The sequence below is a fragment of the Peromyscus californicus genome, unplaced genomic scaffold (assembly GCF_007827085.1).
Source record: "Peromyscus californicus insignis strain IS unplaced genomic scaffold, ASM782708v3 Scaffold_4__1_contigs__length_199733344, whole genome shotgun sequence".
NCBI lineage: Eukaryota > Metazoa > Chordata > Mammalia > Rodentia > Cricetidae > Peromyscus > Peromyscus californicus.
In genome coordinates this window covers 173529843-173549223 of record NW_026294562.1, presented here as the reverse complement: position 1 = coordinate 173549223, position 19381 = coordinate 173529843, and the positions used below count along the sequence as shown (strand labels likewise).

General features: G+C 42.4%; 1 protein-coding gene across 2 annotated transcripts; it reads left to right on the top strand.

Moving 5' to 3' along the window:
* Positions 1-481: 481 nt before the first annotated feature.
* On the top strand, positions 482-773 carry LOC128095433 (ATP synthase subunit f, mitochondrial-like). Of its 2 annotated transcripts, XM_052714366.1 has the most exons (2): positions 482-602; positions 720-748. In XM_052714366.1, exons 1-2 carry the CDS (start codon positions 482-484, stop codon positions 746-748), a joined length of 150 nt encoding a protein of 49 aa, XP_052570326.1. The 2 variants fall into 2 exon arrangements, with proteins under 2 accessions (XP_052570326.1, XP_052570325.1); XM_052714365.1 differs by having other exon boundaries at positions 482-773.
* The last annotated feature ends 18608 nt before the right edge of the window (positions 774-19381 follow it).

Here is a 19381-nt window from a genome sequence, read left to right as displayed (position 1 = left end):
AACAACAGAGGCAAAGGATTATCTTGTCTGTCCCTTGTTGATCTACATTCACTAATCCAATGTTTGCCTTTACCACACCTTCTGCATAATCCAGAAGGGAGGAGTGTTCTGTTGCCATTATTCCTTGACAAAACATTGTTTCTAAGAATGCCCTGTTTATAGTCCCTTTTTAGGTGACCTTGTTTACCACAACTGAAATACCTGACATTACTATTTTTCTTCAAACCTCTGGAAATCACCTCTCCTATCCAAGTATCATCATGGTCATGAGATTCAATATTTATTGTATCTTGGATCCATTTCCCCAGGGGTACTGATCTTGCCTTTAATGGCCTAATTACCCATTTGCATTAGCATTTTCAAAAACCAGAGATTCAATTATTATCTGTCTAGCTTCTGAATCTGGTATCATTCTATTTACTGCTGAAGACAGCCTTTGTAAGTAATCCGTGAAGTGTTTTGCGGACACCAGGACTGCAAGATGGCATCGCTCGGGTCACTGAAGGATAAGAAGCTCATGGAGGTTAAACGTGGAGAGCTGCCAAGCTGGATAATGATGTGGAATTTCACCCCCAGTGGCATAGCAGGAGCCTTTCAGAGAGGTTCTTACTGGTATTACAACAAGTACATCAATGTGCAGAAAGGTAGCATCTCGGGGATTAACATGGTGCTGGCAGCCTATGTGGTTTTCAGCTACTGCATTTCTTACAAGGAACTCAAACATGAGCAGCAACGCAAGTACCACTGAAGAAGGGTCACTGTGGAGGGCACTGCATACCTGAGCACAACCACTTGCCCCACTCCCATCCATGAATTCAACTGTGGCTGAGTCTTCATGTCCTAAGAACTAGTGTTCAATAAAAGGTGACTGGCTCAGGCAAAAAAAAAAAAAATATGTGAAGATTTCTTTTGGACCCTGTATAATTTTTGTAAATGACTCAATTTTCTTTCCTACTTCTTCAATTCTGTCCCAAGCATTCAAGGCTGCCATATGGCATAGAATTAGGGTGTGGTCATTATATAAAGATTGTCTTTGTATATCAGCATAATCGCCTTCTCCAAGAAGATGATCTTGGGAAATTTCCATAACTCTATTCCTACATCATTGTCCTAGTCTTAGTTTCCTTTTTTCACCAGGTTCTCTATTGTAACTGTACACCATCCTTTTGGACAGATGTAACCAAATCTTTCCAGTCTTGAAGGATAATTCTATTACAAGTTGACCATGACTTTAACACCTGTTTTAAAAATGAAGAATGCATACCATATGAGACTATAGCTTCTTTAAATCTCCTCAAGTCTAACATTTCCACAGGAGTCCAGTTAGCTCATACACAGCCTTGAGCATTTGGCAGTTCCCATAAGGTTATCAGATAGATTAAGGTTGGCTGTTTGAAAACCTTAGGCTGTTTCTCTGTAACTATATAATTTAATGCTGAGATTAGTTCACCTTTAAATTCCTCTACTGGGTCTGAATTTCTCTATGATCTGTTTCAACAAGTTTTTCTAAAATTTTTATCTTGACACTTACATTAACCAACTTTTTAAATGATAAAACAGAAATGATCAAATAATATTTATAATTGACATTATCTCTATCCCATCAACATTAATTATCTATCCTCTCATTTAGTTGTTCCATTTTCAGACTGCCTAATGTGTCATCAAACAGAGACCAAACACCTTCCATTGTAAAAATGTTTCCTATTTTTTAATGTGGGAAAAAAATTTCTTTTAACTAGTTCCTCCCTTTAGGAAATCTTAATTGACTCACCAAATCTGCTCACAATGACAATTCAGATGATGATGTAGCAGCAGCTGGAGGAGAGAGCCCACGGAAAGCCAGAACCCACCAGGAGAGGAAAGAAATCAAAAAGCCAGCTTTCTGCACTGGGGAATGTGTGAAAGCAGCTAATTCTGGAGTGTTTGGAACTTGAGCCTGGGGAGTTTGCTGCAGAGAGGCTGGAATAGAAACTTAGCTAGTGGGGTAGGGACTCTGGCCCACCTAGGGTAGAGACTTTGGCCCATGTGCAGGTCAGGCCTGAGCTGGGGCCCGCAAGACCCCAGGCAAGTGGCTTTTTCATGAATTTGGCCCCCATAGGTTGGATACCAGATGTAACATGTGTCTGTAACAAGAATTGTTAGAAGGTCTTATTAATAGAAACAAACCTGGAGCCAGGTATTGGGGTGAATGCTAGAAGATCAGAGAAGCAGAACAAGCCACAGCCACCTCACCTTGCCAAGTCTTCAGCTGATCCTGTTTCCTCAGATTGGAAGCCTCCGAGTCCTCATCCAGAATGAATCTCAGCTGAACTGCTTCTCAAAAGCCTAAAAGCTTAACCAGGCTAGTTCCTGGTTTTCATGCCTTATATACCTTTCTACTTTCTGCCATTACTTCCTGGGATTAAAGGCTCTTGTTACCACGCCTGGCTGTTTCCAGTGTGGCCTTGAACTCACAGAGATCCAGAAGGATATCTGCCTCTGAAATGCTAGGATTAAAGGCGTGTGCTACCATTGCCTAACCTGTTTGTTTAATATTGTGGCTGTTCTGTTCTCTGACCCCAGATAAGTTTATTAGAGTGCACAATATTTCGAGGAATACAATACCACCACATGTATCTTAGAAGGTCTTATAATAAAAAGACCCAGAGTCAGATATTGGAGTGAAAGCTGAAAGATCAGAGAAGCAGAGCAACCAGCCACTAGCTTACCTCTACAAAATCATCAGTCTCAAGAGAGTGAGTTCCTGTTTTCTCCCACCTTATATATCTTTCTGTGTTCTGCCATATTACTTCCTGGGATTAGAGGCTTGTATCGCCACTGCCTGGTTCTGTTTCTGTCATGTAGCCCAGTGTGGCCTTGAACTCACAGAGATCCAAACAGATCTCTGCCTCTTGAGTGATAGGATTAAAGGTGTGTGCCACCACTGCCTGACCTCTATGTCAAATTTAGTGACTGACTCTGTCCTCTGATCCCCAGCTAAGCTTTAATGGGGTACATAATATATCACCACAATATTCCACAATATCATACCCCTCTCAAGGCTCAGGTATCTTGTGGAAGATGGGGTAGAAAGATGGTAAGAGACATAAGTAGTGGATGACTAGATTGAGACAGTGTTTTCTGGACACAACCAGGCAGTTGCATGTAGGAGCTTGCAATGATTGTGACAGCATGCACAAGGCTGATGAAAGATCAAGCCAGACAAAAACCTAACATGGATGTAGGAGTTAGTCACAAAGGCCTACCACCATCTGAGGAGGTATTAGCAATTGATGTCTGCTGGGAGAGAGGAAAAGTCAGTTTTCTTTAAGGTTGTATCCCTTGAGAGGCCATCCATGATCCGGTATGTCCAATACTTATGCTCACACTAGTAGCACTAAGTGGACTCAGAAGATTTAAAAAAAAAAGACATAAAATGGTGAGGGAACATAAGTGTGGGGTGGGAAGAAATTGAAGAGGAAAGAATGGGGGTGGACTTGATCAAAACACATTATAAGAAATTCTCAAATAATAAAAAAGATATACTACATAATAATTCAGAAACACGGCTTTAGAAGATGCTAGATACAGACTAAAAAGGAAAGGCCATGGCCAACCAAACATTTCATATAATACCTGAAATTATGAATGACAGTTTTATGATAATCTTACCTGACATTAGGCACAAGACTAACATGTCTTTGATAAATATAGGAAAACTGAACAGAGCTGTTGGATGATAACATGTTCATCTCGATGACAGCATACTTTGACAAAACATCACAGCATCTCCATAAAACATACAATTTCATCATGCTTTTACCCACAGAAAACTTTTATTCACAGCAATTGAAATTAGGGAAGATCTGACTTAAATTCTATCTTGGCCCATCTTCATATGCAACTTTCTAAACTTGTCTAATTATTGTAGTATAATATTGTATCTTGAAAAAGCCAATCTGTAATTCACCCCCCACCCCAAATCCCCTCTCAGAAACTACAAAAGTAATTTTAAGTGCAAAAGATAGCACAAAGCTTTTATTTGTTTATTTTGGTTTCCATTTGGGAAGGTGAAAATTAGAGAACCAGATGCTAAGCAGAATCTTGTCTGAGAAACAACGCCCAGTGAAGATGGTAAATAAACTCAACATAAAGCATGGAAAGTTATTCTAGTGAGGAACAGAACACTTGATGTTTGGACCTACTACATAAAAAGTAAAGGATAACCTTTCTAACACAGACCAGATCATTAATGATTAAGAACATCAAAGTTGAATGAACTCTGTCAACATTTCAACATTTCTCAATTTCTACTCAAACTCAGAAACTATAATCAAATCCAAGCAAGGCTCACTCTCCAAGTTTTATCTATTCATTTCCCTCCTTCATGTTCTCAAACAAGTTAGAACTTTACCTAAGGACAGCTCCCCTCCTCCTTTTCCCTATACCCCCGCCCCGTCTCCTTGCCCTCCAGCCCCTTGGCCCCCACCTCTCCTCCTCTCTCTGTTGATGCTGAGATACTCTTTATGTAACTGTGCAATTCTTTCATCACTGCTGTCTTCAAATGAGTGAGCAAATATTTTTCAGCCTTTCTCAATTCCAACATCCCACTGTACCTATAAACAACATCGCCTACCTGAACAAAGGCTATTTGCAGAGATAATTGAGAAACTGAAAAGATGGGCTGACCTGTATGTAGCTCAGCAATAGAGCACCTGTCTGGCATGAACAAAGCCATTGGGTTCCATGCCCAGAACAAGAATTAAAAAGAACAGACAGACTAGAAGTAAAGGTGATGGCTGGAGTGGGGAGACACCTGTAATTTCAGCACTCGTTAGACAGAGGCAAGGGAGATCAATTGTTCATGCCATCCGGGATACATCATAACAAGATGCTGTGTGCAGACCAGCCTGGACTGAGTGAGAACCTGTTTTGAGATGAGAAGAATGAAGAGATGAGGGGATGGGAACAGATGGGGAGCTGGAGGTAGCTACAGTAAAAAACAAACAAAACAGAACAAAAGCAACAACATAAAAACAAATATTGCTAAGGCAGTTGTGAAGCAAACAGTGACAAAGAAAGCACCAAATAACATGACAGGCATCAACACATTCTTCCCAGATACTTGTTTGTTTAAAAAAAAAGTTTATTATGTATACAGTTGAAAGACCCCACTTACAGCAAGCTTTTACTCAGCCTAAGAAACGCCATTCTGCAAGGCAGGAAAACAGGGAGTTCATGCCTGTGGCTGGCCACCTGGCCTTGGGAAAGAGAGCTGTGGTCAGCCACCCAGCCTTGGGAGAAAAACCATTGAGTCAAAATAAGACATCTGTGGTTAGCTACCCGACCTTGGGGAATAAACAGTTGGGCTGGGAAAACACCCACAAGGCCAAGTCAGACACACACATCAAATTCCCGAGAAGTTTAAGAGTTCACCCTGACCTCAATTGAATCCACCAATGGGAACCCTGTAACTATGCCTCTCGCTTCTGTAACCGCGCTTCTGCTCCTGGAAACCTATAAAAAGTCCCCCTTACCCTAGGAGGGCGCGCAAGTCTTCCAAGAGACTTTGTCGCCCCAGGTACCTGTGTATCTGAATAAACCCTCTTGCTGTTTGCATCTGATCCGTGATTTCGGCGTGTTCCCTGGGGTTGGGGTCTCTCTTGAGGGAAGATCTCCTCAGGGGGTCTTTCATTGGAGGTCCCACCGAGATTTGAGACCCCTCCCTGGGACCACCGACCCACCGTCAGGAGGTAAGCCGGCCGGCCTCAGTATATGTCATCCCTGTCCTATCCTGAATGAGTGTTGTTTGTGCATCTGGTGATCTGTCTGTAGCGGTGGGGGCTGAAGGAGCTGACGAGCTCGGACTTCGCCCACCGTAACCCTGGAAGACGTTCCACGGGTGTCTGAAGTCCCCTCAGGGGCACGGTTTTTCGGGGCCACTCACGTATCCGAGGGATACGTGGTGTTGGTCGGAGACGAGGAGTCCGGACCCTCACAGCAGTCTCCCTCTGAGTTTTTGCTTTCGGTTTGGAACCGAAGCCGCGCAGCGCGTGTTAGTCTTATTTCTGTTTTGTCTGTTGTTCTCCATTTTCTGTTTAACTGTTCTCCTCCTAGAAACAGCCATGGGACAGACTGTCACCACCCCCTTGAGCCTCACGCTCGACCACTGGTCAGACGTGAAGGCACGAGCCAACAGGTACTTCTTAGGAAGCAGCTTCTGAAATGCTCACACACCTGTCCACAGGTGTCTTGAGGTGACCACTGTGCTCACTAGTTTGATGTTCTATCACCAACTCTGTCCATGAGAATGAAAGAAGGAAAAGGCTTCTGGTGCTTCTGGCCTTCTTGCTACAAGCAGAGTATATGAAGACTATCCATATATGTCAGAGACTTTTTCTCATGAACCCTTCAAGGATTCTGTATCAGAGGTGCAGAAAGAGAACAAAGATGCAGACTGCTTCCCAGTGCTTTCTGTTTGACCTGGCCCAGAGAGACACAGCCAACTTTGAAACATAAGATTTTGACTCTGAAAAGGAGATCTCACAGGTTTTGTTGACTTTTGGAATCACTTCAATGAGCAAGGAGGAAAGATTTCTGCATGGTTTGTCTTCTGGTCCCGGAGGTAGAGTTTTATCAAGTACCTGAAGTAAAAGCATGCCAGATCGCCAAGAGTAGATTTTCCGGGTATCCCTGGGAAAACATTTTTTCTTGCTATGGGTCAATATTTGGGCTACAGGCTTGAAGAGGCATCGAGGAACGTGATTGGGTTTTCTATAGGACTCTGGAACTCACAGGGGCTAAGGAAAGTGGAATGTGGAACTGATTTGTCCACAGTATGAGAGAAGTATGTGTGTCCTTGAACATGAGTCACTGAGGGAGGTCAAAAGAGCTGCAAAGCTAAGTTATTTAGGAACAGAGATAAAGGGGCAAAGTATGCAGAGAACAAATAGAGGATGCAGTTGAAGGCATGGACCAGAGCTTCATATATTAACTGAAAATAAACACACACACACACACACACACACACACACACACACACACACACACACACACACACCCCTACCTCCAAAGTGATGCAACTAGAGTAGACAGAACTTCACTATCAAAGAACAAGAAACCAGGATGGTGGGATAGCTCATCAGTAAAGATGCTTTCTACCCAGCCTGACAACCTCAGTTTCCAGGAGCACTTCCTCAGAATTATCATCTGACCTCTACATGTATAGCATGGCTTGAATGTGCCAATTCATATACACACCCGCACAATCAATAAATGTGATAAAACTTTTAAAAAGGAACAATAAACCAAGTCAAGAGCATGGAAGGTTGCCTATTTGTTCACAAGCTCTGGGCACCACTGCACAAGTCTGAAAAAGGTAACAGAGAAATGACCACATACGTGGAGGTGGTGAAGTCTCACACTGTCACGTTCATTGTTGTCTCGTAAATTCTTTCTCTTTAGTCACAGAACTTTTCATTTGTGTGTGATCCTTCATTATTTAAATTTTTAACAATAATTTTTCCATACAACATATTTTTATAGTTTATTTTATTTTTACTTATGTGCAATATTTTGCCTCCATGTATGTCTGTGTGAGGGTGTCGGTGTCAGTTCCCTGAAACCGGAGCCACCGACAATTCTGAGCTGCCATGTGGGTGTTGGGAATTGAATCCAGGTCCTCTGGAAGAACAGCCAGTGCTCTTAACTCCTGAACCATCTCTCCAGCCCCCATGTAATATAGTTTAATCACATTCTTCCTCCTTTCCCAACTCATCCTGGATCCTTCCCACCTTCTCAGCCACCCAACTTCATGTTCTTTCTCCTCAAAAAGTGAAAATCAAAACAAACCTACAGACAAATAAACAAAAAAACCCAGTAGGATGGACTCCATGGTTTTGTGTGTGCACATTTTGTTTTGCCTTGTTTTGTTTTAGTTGCAGAATTTATACCTTCTCCCATGCAAGAAAAATTTGGGAGAGGGACCATCGAGGCATATTGCGGGGTTTACACTTTACATGAATGATGCCTCCTTAGGTCAAATCACTATACCTATCTAGGACTTGGATTCTTTACTTGTACAGTGTTAGCAATGATAAAAGACAATGTTCTGTTCTACAGTGATTGCATTGCATCCTATATGAAAAGGTAACGGTCACTGTGGCCTTGTACCCAGTAACTGCTGGGTTTGTATTACCAGCTGTGTTTACTATGTCTCATTTCTTTCTTTCTTTCTTTTTTTTGTTTGTTTGTTTTTGAGACAGAGTTTCTCTGTGTAGCTTTGCGCCTTTCCTGGAACTCACTTGGTAGCCCAGGCTGGCCTCAAACTCACAGAGATCCGCCTGGCTCTGCCTCATATCTCATTTCTTAATGTCAAGGCAGACTACAACAATAAGCATTCATCAAGCTATTTGAGGGTTTAGCCTAAATTACGTAAATCGCTGTGGTGGTGGTTCAGAGGTTAAGAATACATACTCTTATTCACAAATTTGGTTCCCAGCACCTTCATTGGGCAGTTCACAAATGCCTGGAACCAGAGCTCCAGAAAGTTCAGGGGCCCTTTTCTGTGCTCCCCACATATTTCATCCATGTGCACATACCCACACGCTAACAGACATACAGATCATTTAAAAATAATAATTAAAAATCAAAACCAAGCCAAACAGTGGTGGCATACACCTTTAAATCCCAGCACTGGGGAGGCAGAGGCAAGGGGATGGGATTTCTGTGAGTTTGAGGTTAGCCTGGTCTACAGAGTGAGTTCTAGGACAGCTGGGGATACACAGAGAAACCCTACCTTGAAAAATAAAAACAAACAAAAAATTTAATTCAAAGTTATTTATTTTAGGAAAAAAGATAAAGTAAACACAAAAGGCTAATAGTCCCAACACTGGTTTTTGTGTATTAACAATATCGCATGAATTAGACTTTATACGCTATTTGCTTTCCTGCATTTGCTAGTATACGCACCGCTGATGCTGGTTTCTCAGTTTACAAACCATTGCTCACGAACATGGAGTATTAATGCGACTAACTGGGAGGTGGTATAATCAGAGTCAGGCAATGTAAAGAAACATTTCTCTTTATTCTTGAGAATTATGTGCATCTATACAATGAAATATGTCCACATTCACTGTCCATTTTCCTCCTCAAGCTCTTTCCATATCCCCCAATCATGTAACCTATTTCCCTCAAAATTTCATTTTTTCTTGATAACCCACTAAGTACAATTTGTGTTGCCCATATGTATATGGGTGTGGGGCCGTGCACTAGAGCCTGGGGAGCCACGCATACTCTTAAAGATAATGATTTTCCCTTTCCCAGTGGCTCTCAACTCCCAATAGCTCTTCACTCAGGCATGGGGCCTGGAGAGCACCTCCCTCATGAACTCCAAAGTTAGGTGGCTCAATTCTGTTTAATCTTATCCATAGTTTCTGTCCGTTTATTAGTTTGATAGGTATGTCATGTCTAGAAGTTTGCAATTCATCACACTCTTCCTCTGGCTCCTACAACCTTCCTATGTCCTCTTCCACGAGCCTCACTGGTTGGTAAAGATGGCCCATTTAGGGCTAATTGCTCGGTCTCTTATTCTCAACAATTTGAGCAATTATGAATCTCTGCACTGATGGCTACCCACGAGAAGCCTCTCCGACCAACCCTGGGAGCAGCCCAGGTTTATGGACATTAAGATAGGCAGTTAGAAGGCAATTTGACAAGAACACCATTTAGCAAAATAACAACATCACCTTCTACCTTAGGACCTATGACCTCCCCAGCTGTTTTGGATAATTTTGTGTCAACTTGACACAAACTAAAGTCAGCTGAGAAGAGGGAACCTCAATTCAGAAAATGCCTTCATAAGATCAGGCTGTAGGCAAGCCTGTAAGGCATTTTATTTAAAATTATTGATTGATTGGGGAGGGCCCAGCCCATTGTGGGTGGTACCATCCCTGGGCTGATGGACTTGGGTTCTATAAGAAAACAGGCTGAGCAAGCCATGAGGAGCAAACCAGTAAGCAGCACACCTCTATGGCCTCTACATTGGCTCCTGCCTCTGGGTTCCTGCCCTGTTTGAGTTCCTGTCCTGACTTCCTTTGATGATGAACAGTGATGTGGAAGTGTAAGTGAAATAAGCCATTTCCTCCTCAAGTTGCTTTGGTCATGGTGTTTCATCGCAGCACTAGTAACCTTAACTAAGACACCAGCTGTGGGATTTTGGCTAGGACTACAGTACCAGGCATGGTAGTTACTCCATAACAGTCATGTGACTATTGTATGAGTTGGCAAATCTTGCCCACTGCATGCAATTTCCCCCCAACCAATCAGTTAATTTTTATTGTCAATTTTTACATTTTTTGCTGTTTTTAGAAATATGTTTTTCTGTAAAAACAAAAAAATAAACAAAAGATGTTTTTAATTGAAACACAATTATAGTACTTTCTCTCCTCACATGTCCCCCCTACTCTCAGGTTGATTGCCTCTTTTCATTTGATTATCAGTGTTACATACATATGTATGTGTGTGTGTGTGTGTGTGTGTGTATATCTATGTGTATGCACAAATATATATATAACTACAACTTGTTTAATCCATTTTTATTGGTGGTGTGTTCTATATGATTTTAAGGCTGACCATTCTGGATTGGAGGACAACTAGAGGGACTTACTCTGGGAAAGGCTAGCTCCCTTTTTCCCAACAGTCATTCTTTGTCTAGGGGTGGGACCCAGTGAGGTTTTCCCCTTTCCATGTCAACGTGTCTATTGATATTGCCATAGTTCCAGTCTTGTTTGCACAGCCATTTCTAGTAGAAACTGTTTCACAACAGACTTCCTGGTATCAGGGCTCTCCTCTTCCTTCATGTTCCCTGAGCCAGAGATGCAGGAGCTGTGATATAGACATGTCTATGGGAACTGGATTTCGTACCATCTGTTCATCTTTGCATGGTGCCCACTGTGGTTTTCTGTGATGATCTCCATTTTCTGTGAAGAGAGGTGTATATATCATAGCCACGTTTATCTGTGGGTAAAAGGATAAGATTTATAATGGTCCAAAAATTGATGGGAGTGGATTTTATTCTGAAGTCCATGACCTCACTAGCCCTAGAAAGTTGGCTAGGTACCAGGCATGATTTTCCTCCTGTTGCGTGGGCCTACTAAGCAGACCCATGACAAAGGAGGAAACTGAAATAGTAATAAAAAGATTTCCAACTCAAAACGTCCAGGCCCAGATGGTTTCACAGCAAGATTCTACCAGATTTTCAAAGAGCCACAACCAATCTTTTTAAAACTCTTCTTAAGAAAAGAAAGAAAGAAAGAGAAGAATCACTCTAAACTTGTTTTATGAAGCCAGTATCACTCTAATTCCCAAACCATGGAGAGATACAACAATAACAACAACAAAAATAAAACCACAAACCTACATCCCTGGTAAACACAGACGCAAAATTCCTCAATAAAACACCAGCAAACCAAATACAAGCACATATCAAGGAGATCATCCACCACAATCAAGTTGGCTTCATCCCAAAATGCAGGGTTTGTTCAACACATACAAGTCAATAAATTAATCATAAAATGAAGTTAAAAACCCACAGGATTGTCTCAATAGATACACAAAAAGCCTTTGACAAAATCTAGCATATTTTCATGAAACAAGTATCCCGGGAGAGAATATGCCTCAATGTAATTAAAGCTACATATGACAAGCTCACAGCCAACATTGTCCTACGAGGAGAAAAACTTGAAGGAATTGTGTTAAAATCAAGAATGAGATGGGGCTGCCCACTATCCCCACTCCTTTTCAATACAGTGCTAGAAGCACTAGCTGGAGCAGTAAGGGAAAGGAATTAAAGGAATACAAATAGGAAAGGAGAAGTCAAATGATCCCTACTTGCAGATAATATGATTTTATACATAAGAGATATAAACAAAAACCTACCAGGAAACTTTTAGAAATAATCAACAATTTCAACAGAGTGGTAGCCTACAAAATCAACATACATAACAGTCAGTAGTCAACAGCAAACTAACTGAGAAAGAGATTTATGAAGGCACTCCCATGCATAAAAGACAATAAAATATATGAGAATAAACCCAGTAAAGGAGACAAAATACCTCTACAATGAAAACTTCAAATCTCCAAAGAAAGAAATTGAGAAAAAGCACTAAAAAAGACATCTCATGTTCATAGATGTCTTAGTTCATTAGAATCGATGTCATGAAAATGAAGACCCAACCAGAAGCGATTTAAAGATCTAATGTAATGCCAGCTAAAATACCCACAACATGTTTTATAGAAATAGGAAAAAATTCCAAAATTCATATGGAACCAGAAAAGACCCTAGATAGCCAAAGCAACCCTGAACAACAACAACAAAAAAGAACTGGAGAGAGATTGCTATTCCAGACTTCAAGATATGTTATAGAGCCATCATGATAAAAACAATATGATATTGGCCCAAAGTTGCTATTTTTAAAGAAACTGACAGCAGGGAGGGGACGCTAAAAAAAAAAAACCTTCTTGGTGTGTTTGTGTAAATGAACACATTGTTCTGTGTTCTGAGTTTCTGTATTTCCCACAGGAATTTGATGACCTTATTATGCTGTCCTTGGTATGAATGGAATTGTTCCTTTCAGATTCTGTGTAGACTTTTGAAAAACCCCTCAATATTGGGAACCAACAATTTGGTAGAAATATATTCATGCCAGGTGGTAGTGGTGCATGCCTTAAATCCTAGCACTTGGGAGGCAGAGGCAGGTGAATCTCTGTGAGTTTGAGGCCAGCCTGGTCTATAGAGTGAGTTCTAGGACAGGCTCCAAAGCTACACAGAGAGACCTTGTCTCAAAAAAACCAAAACCAAAACCAAAAAAAAAAAAAGAAAAAAAATATATTCACTTGTCACTTAAAACACTGTCCTGGTTTTTGAACTGGCTCTAAACAGAAAGAATATTGCATGCAGGTGGTGTCACTGTATCTAATGTCAAGTTATACTACAGAAACATAGTAATAAAAACAACGTGATACTGGCAAATATGTAGGGTAACGGAATGGAATAGCAGGCCAGACAGAAGAAGCCCACACAACTACAGCCCCATGATTCTTGACAACTAGGACAGAAATACACACTAGAGAAAGACAAATGGTCCTAGAGAAACTCAACATCTATGTGTAGAAGAACGAAAGGAGATCCTTACCTCCTAACACACACCAATCAATTCTCAAAAGATTAAGGACCTCGATGTAAGACCTAAAACTCAGGATCCATGAGATGACTAAGTAGATACCTTCTGAGGCAGGTATCGACAGAAGTAAGGACTTTATAAATAGGACCCTGGTTGCTCAGGAAACAGGAAATAAGACCAACAAATGGAACCTCATGAAATTTAAAAATCTTCTGTGCAGCAGAATAAATTGTTAATTGACTGAAGAGTCAGCCTACAGAATTAAAGAACGTCTTTGTCAACTGTACATTTGACAGAGCATTAAAGCCTAGAGTATACAAAACCTTAAACATCAAACATAAAAACGATCTGCTCAAAAATAAAAAAAGGTCTAAGCAGAGTGTTCACAAAATAAGAAATAGAAATAGCTAGGAATCATCTCAAAAAGTGTTCAAAATCCTTAACTACCAGGGAAATGCAAATTAAAACTATTTTGAAATTCCGTATCACCCCAGTCAGAACGGCTACTGTAAACAATCACAACAAAAGCTGGCAAGGGTAAGGCAGAGAGAAAACTTGGTGAGGGTGGGAGTGTAAACTGGTGCAGCCACAGCTAACAACTGTGTGGAGGACTCTCAGAAGGGTAAGAAAGGCCAGCTGCAGTATGACCCAGCTGCAGTATGACCCAGCTGCAGTATGACCCAGCTGCAGTGTGACCCAGCTGCAGTATGACCCAGCTGCAGTATGACCCAGCCGCAGTATGACCCAGCTGCAGTATGACCCAGCTGCAGTATGACCCAGCTGCAGTATGACCCAGCTGCAGTATGACCCAGCCGCACCACTCCTGGGCATGTAACCTACTGCAGAGGTGTGGGTACTTCCATGTTCATTCACAATAGCTGGGAATGGACTCAAACAGATGTCCATCACTTGATGAATGGACCATGGAACTTCATTCAGTTGTAAAAAAATATGAAATTAAGAGATTTCCAGGAAATAAATGAAATTAGAAAAAATTGTACTGAAATGAATATGAAATTTCTCATACACAGAAAGACAAATATCAATCACCTGTTCTCCCTCATATGTGGATCCTAGCTTTGAGTTCTTAGACAAGTGTGTTAAGCTTGGAGGTCCTGTAAAGGTCAAGAAACTAGAAAGGGGCCATAAGACGAAGGAGGAGAAAAATACAGAGACCTTAAGAGGGGAGGGCCGAAGAATTACATGTAATATAAAATTAGAGAGGGAAAATTACTGGGGTGGAAAGGGTTAAGTGACAACGGAGTAGGGAATAAGGAATAGGAGCAGGTGGGTTAACTACAACAAAGTACATAATGCAAAAGCCCTACAGAAACCTATTATTTTGTAAGTCTATTTAAAAATATAATTTAAAAATGTTTGTACAGAGGCACCCTGATTGAATGGACAATGGTCCTCCCAGAAGCCAAAAGTTATTAAATGCAAATTCTAGCACCAGGTATGGAATACCTTCCTATGAACTATGTATAGGTCAGGGAGGCCCCAGGGGTCTCCAAAACATTATAGGCTATTGCAAATGCCCCTGTCTGCCCACCAGAACTATATCATAAGAAACTATTAAATGAAGACACTAATAATTTGTTTGTAGGGTATAAAAAAATCAAGGTGCTGTGCAAGCTGCTGCGGGGGGATTATCTGAGGCTGTATGGAGAATGGATATCACAAGCTATAATGGTGTGCTCACTGGTCCATTAGTGGCATGGCTGTTATTGGGATAGTCAACTGCCTTCTGTCTGGATTTGAGGCCTGCTCTATGGGAGGGAATTCATGTGCGATCATGGAAACTTGGTCAAAAGCTTGTGGATTGGGAGGTTATAGGCCTTAGGGACGAGTCTATTATTGCTGTCTTGCTAAGTACACATGGTGTCAAACTGCCTCCTCAGCACTTAATGCTTATAGATTAGCTGCTCTCAGCCTTCATCAAAGCGTCTTCTGATCATCATGGGCAGTGATTAATGCAGATACTCAAAACTATGAAAAAGTGAGAGTATAGTACCTAGCCCTAAATGGAACATCTACATCACACTCTTCAAGGCTCAGGGAATGTTTCAGAAGTTGGGAAGGACTGCTGTGCAATGGTATCACCTGAACATGACATGGCCACTGAACTCATGAAGTCACTGTGACAGTGACTAATCACACAAGACCACTGCAAGATCAGGCCTGCCATTATGTCATCATGCATGGGTGAGAGGCTCCTGAGGCCTCCCTCCCATTGGGAAACCACGAGTAATTAATAGGTGCTTGGGAGTTTGTCATGTTCTGCAGTTCTGTAGCCATTGTGCATAGCCCATATTCTAGTAACATAAAGCAAAATCAAACTCAGCAGATCAAAAGAATTCAAAGTCAGAGGAGGCTTGTTGAAGGAAAAATGGTTTTAGTAGGAAAAATGGAGAATGAGAGATGGTAATGAGGGGGAGAGGTTAGATGATTCTGTGAACTCTTCAAAGAATTAAAAAAGTAAGAATGAGAGAAAAAGTGTGGCTAACTGGAGCCAAATACGGTCATGCACACCTGAGTTCCGGGCATTTGGGAAATGAAAGCAGGAGAATTGTCTCCAAGTATTTTCAAATAAATAAATTCATTCATTCATCATTCATTCATTCATTCATTCATTCACTCACTCAATCATTCATTCATTCATTTTACATCCCAGCTGCAGTTTCTCCTCATCTATATATATGAGGATCATCTTGCTTGAAATTTTCAACCTGGATGATGTGACACAAAACAGATGCAATCAGGAAGTTGTCGGTCATGGCAGCAGAGCATGATTAGTCTCCTGATAGTGGTGTTGAGTGCCCAGGGACCGTACCCCTACTTAATTGCTCTGACCATTTGTTCCCCCATTTTAACTTCATTTTATCGAACATTCTTGACCTGTTTTTCTTTTCTATACTCTCTCTCTCTCTCTCTCTCTCTCTCTCTCTCTCTCTCTCTGTCTCTCTCTCTCTTTCTGTGTGTGTGTGTGTGTGTGTGTGTGTGTGTGTGTGTGTGTGTGTGTGACAGAGAGAGAGAGAGAGAGAGAGAGAGAGAGAGAGAGAGAGAGAGAGAGAGAGAGAGAGAGAGAGAGATGTGTTGTTCATGCTCATGTAGGAATTCAACACATATCCGCCTCGCGATCACTCTCTGCCTTACTCTCTTGAAATGGGGTCTTGCCTGGATGTCTAGGAAGTCCTAGAGTTCCTCCTGTGCCCATCTCCCACAGCCCACCCCCATGCTTGTTTTTTTATGTTTTCTGTATTTTAGATTCAGTTTGGGTGAGGCATTCACAACCTGGGAAACAATACTTGTTTACCCAGTTACAGTTGCAGCATGTTAAACAGACAACGCAATCGTAAGAACGTTAATGGTTCATTAATGAGGCGCCATTCTCATTGTTTCATTTTGTTCCTTGAATACTCAAGTGTAGAATTAACTCAACATAAAGCATGAAAGGCTATTTCAGTAAGGGACAGAATCTTTGAATTCTAGATATATTACAGGAAAAGAAAAGAATTTTCTATCATAGACCACATCACTGCTGACTAAGAACAAGTTGGGGCTGGAGAGACGACTCAGTAGCAGGGTCCTTGCTGTTGTTCCCTTTGAGGGTGGGGGCCAAGTAGGCACAGAGTCAAACCACACAGACTCTGGGAGAATATCGAAACAACAAGCTCAGTTTATTCAGGGAGAGGCCAGCCTTATATACCCTCCACCCCATCCTGGGGGAGGTCTGATGAATATGCATCTGCTGGTGTGACATGGTTACCCCTCATTGGTCCGGGTCATCTCCAGATCATGTTTCAGCTGCTGTTGCTAAGACCATTAGGCAGACCCAGGCTGGCTCTCAGAAAGTATCTTTTTTACTTTTTTGGGCCATTTGGCCCTCAAGCCTGTTAGGGATGTGTAGCTAGAGTTTTTCTGCCTGGCCCACAGTCAGGACAAATCTCTCTCACCTGCCAGTCCCACAACCTCTCCGACCCAAGCAAGTAAACACAGAGACTTACGTTGGTTACAAACTGTATGGCCGTGGCAGGCTTCTTGCTAACTGTTCTTACAGCTTAAATTAATCCATTTCCATTAATCTATACCTTGCCACATGGCTCGTGGCTTACCGGCATCTTCACATGCTGTTTGTCATCGTGGCAGCTGGCAGAGTCTCTCTGACTCAGCCTTCCACTTCCCAGCTTTATTCTCCTCCTTGTCCCGCCTACACTTCCTGCCTAGCCAATGGCCAATCAGTGTATTATTTATTGACTAATCAGCAACACATTTGCCATACAGAACATCCCACAGCAGGGATGAGTCATCCCACAGTTAAAAGCACTTCCAGGGGACCCAGGTTCAATTCTCAGCACCCATGCTGTGACTCACAACAATCTGAAACTCCAGTCCCAGGGAATCCAGTACCCTCTTCTGGCCTCCTCAGGCATTGCATGCATTTTCCAAATTTTGTTCTTCATTTTGTTCTTTCATATTCCAAAACAAGCTGATACGTTACCTTAGGGTAGCTTCTCCCCTCTCCCCAAATACAAGGTCAAATACGATGATGATTGATTGAGAGATGATCTTTATGCAAATATGCAATGCATTCAGCATCGCTGTTGTCATCATCTTCTTCTTTTGTTATTTTTTTTTAAGGCAGGGTTTCTCTGTGTAGCACTAGCTGTCCTGAAACTCACTCTGTAGACCAGGCTGGCCTCGAACTAGGAGATCTGCCTGCCTCTGCCTCCCAAGTGCTGGGATTAAAGGTGTGTGCCACCACTGCCTGGCCATTATCACTATCTTCAAATGAATCAATAAATTATAAGTTTTCTCAGTCTCAATATCCAATAATGTAAATATAGATAGGCATCCCTATATGAACAAAGGCTCTTTGTAGATATGATTAAGATAGTAAAAGAGAGCATGTAGCTCAGTGGCAGAGCATTTGCCTGGCATGTACAAGGCTCTGGGTTCCATCCCCGAGACAGAAAAAAAAAGTGGGGGAGGGGATAAAAAATGTACTGACTGAAGAAAGGAGAAAAGAGGGATAAAGGAGGGGGAGAGTGGAGACAGAGAAAGGAAAGAAGAGAAGGAAAGGCTCAGTGGTAGAGTCCCTGTCTAGAATCCCCAAGTGAGGGCCTGGGAGTGTGGCTCAGTGGTAGAGCCCCTGCCTAGAATTCCCCAGTGAGGGGCTGGGGGTGTGGTCAGTGGTAGAGCCCCTGCCTAGAATCCCCCAGTGAGGGGCTGGGGGCGTGGCTCAGTGGTAGAGCACCTGCCTAGAACCCCCTAGTGAGGGGCTGGGGGTGTGGCTCAGTGGTAGAGCACCTGCCTAGAATCCCCTAGTGAGGGGCTGGGGGTGTGGCTCAGTGGTAGAGCCCCTGCCTAGAATCTCCCAGTGAGGGGCTGGGGGTGTGGCTCAGTGGTAGAGCACCTGTCTAGAATCCCCCAGTGAGGGGCTGGGGGCGTGGCTCAGTGGTAGAGCACCTGCCTAGAATCCCCCAGTGAGGGGCTGGGGTGTGGCTCAGTGGCAGAGCCCCTGCCTAGAATCCCCCAGTGAGGGGCTGGGGGCGTGGCTCAGTGGTAGAGCACCTGTCTAGAATCCCCAAGTGAGGGGCTGGGGTGTGGCTCAATGGTAGAGCCCCTGCCTAGAATCCCCCAGTGAGGGGCTGGGGGAGTGGCTCAGTGGTAGAGCCCCTACCTAGAATCCTCCAGTGAGGGGCTGGGGGAGTGGCTCAGTGGTAGACTGCTTGTCTAGCATGCACAAAGCTCTTTCATTCTCAGCTTACAAGAAAAAAAGCATTTGGGCTTTCACAAGAATAGCATTAAGTGGTAGCATTTACAGCATTAGAAGCTCTACTTTTTTTTATAATAGATTATTTTCACCTGTTCTAGCATTTCTCATTCAGAACGTACCCAATTACATATGCCTTAAAAGAAATCCTGTCAAAATACAGCTAACACAATACTTACCATCAAAGCCACTTCTGATTGTACAGTTCAATGACATTAAGTACATTCATAATGCCCAAGTGTCACCACTATCCATCTATGTCCCCAGTGAATAATGACTCCTCAGACTCCCTCCAGTTTCTGGAAGATCCCAGCCCTCTTTTGTCTCTGTGGTTTTTATTACTCCACAAGCTTGCTTTTCTTTTTGAAGTCAGGGTGTCCAGTGCTGCTCTCAGCCTTGGTCAGAGAAGCATCATTTTCAGTGGTGGTGGTTAACGCAGACA

Bases quoted from the DNA above. Each gene is read 5' to 3' on its own strand.
- LOC128095433 (XM_052714365.1), top strand. From the start codon at position 482: ATGGCATCGCTCGGGTCACTGAAGGATAAGAAGCTCATGGAGGTTAAA.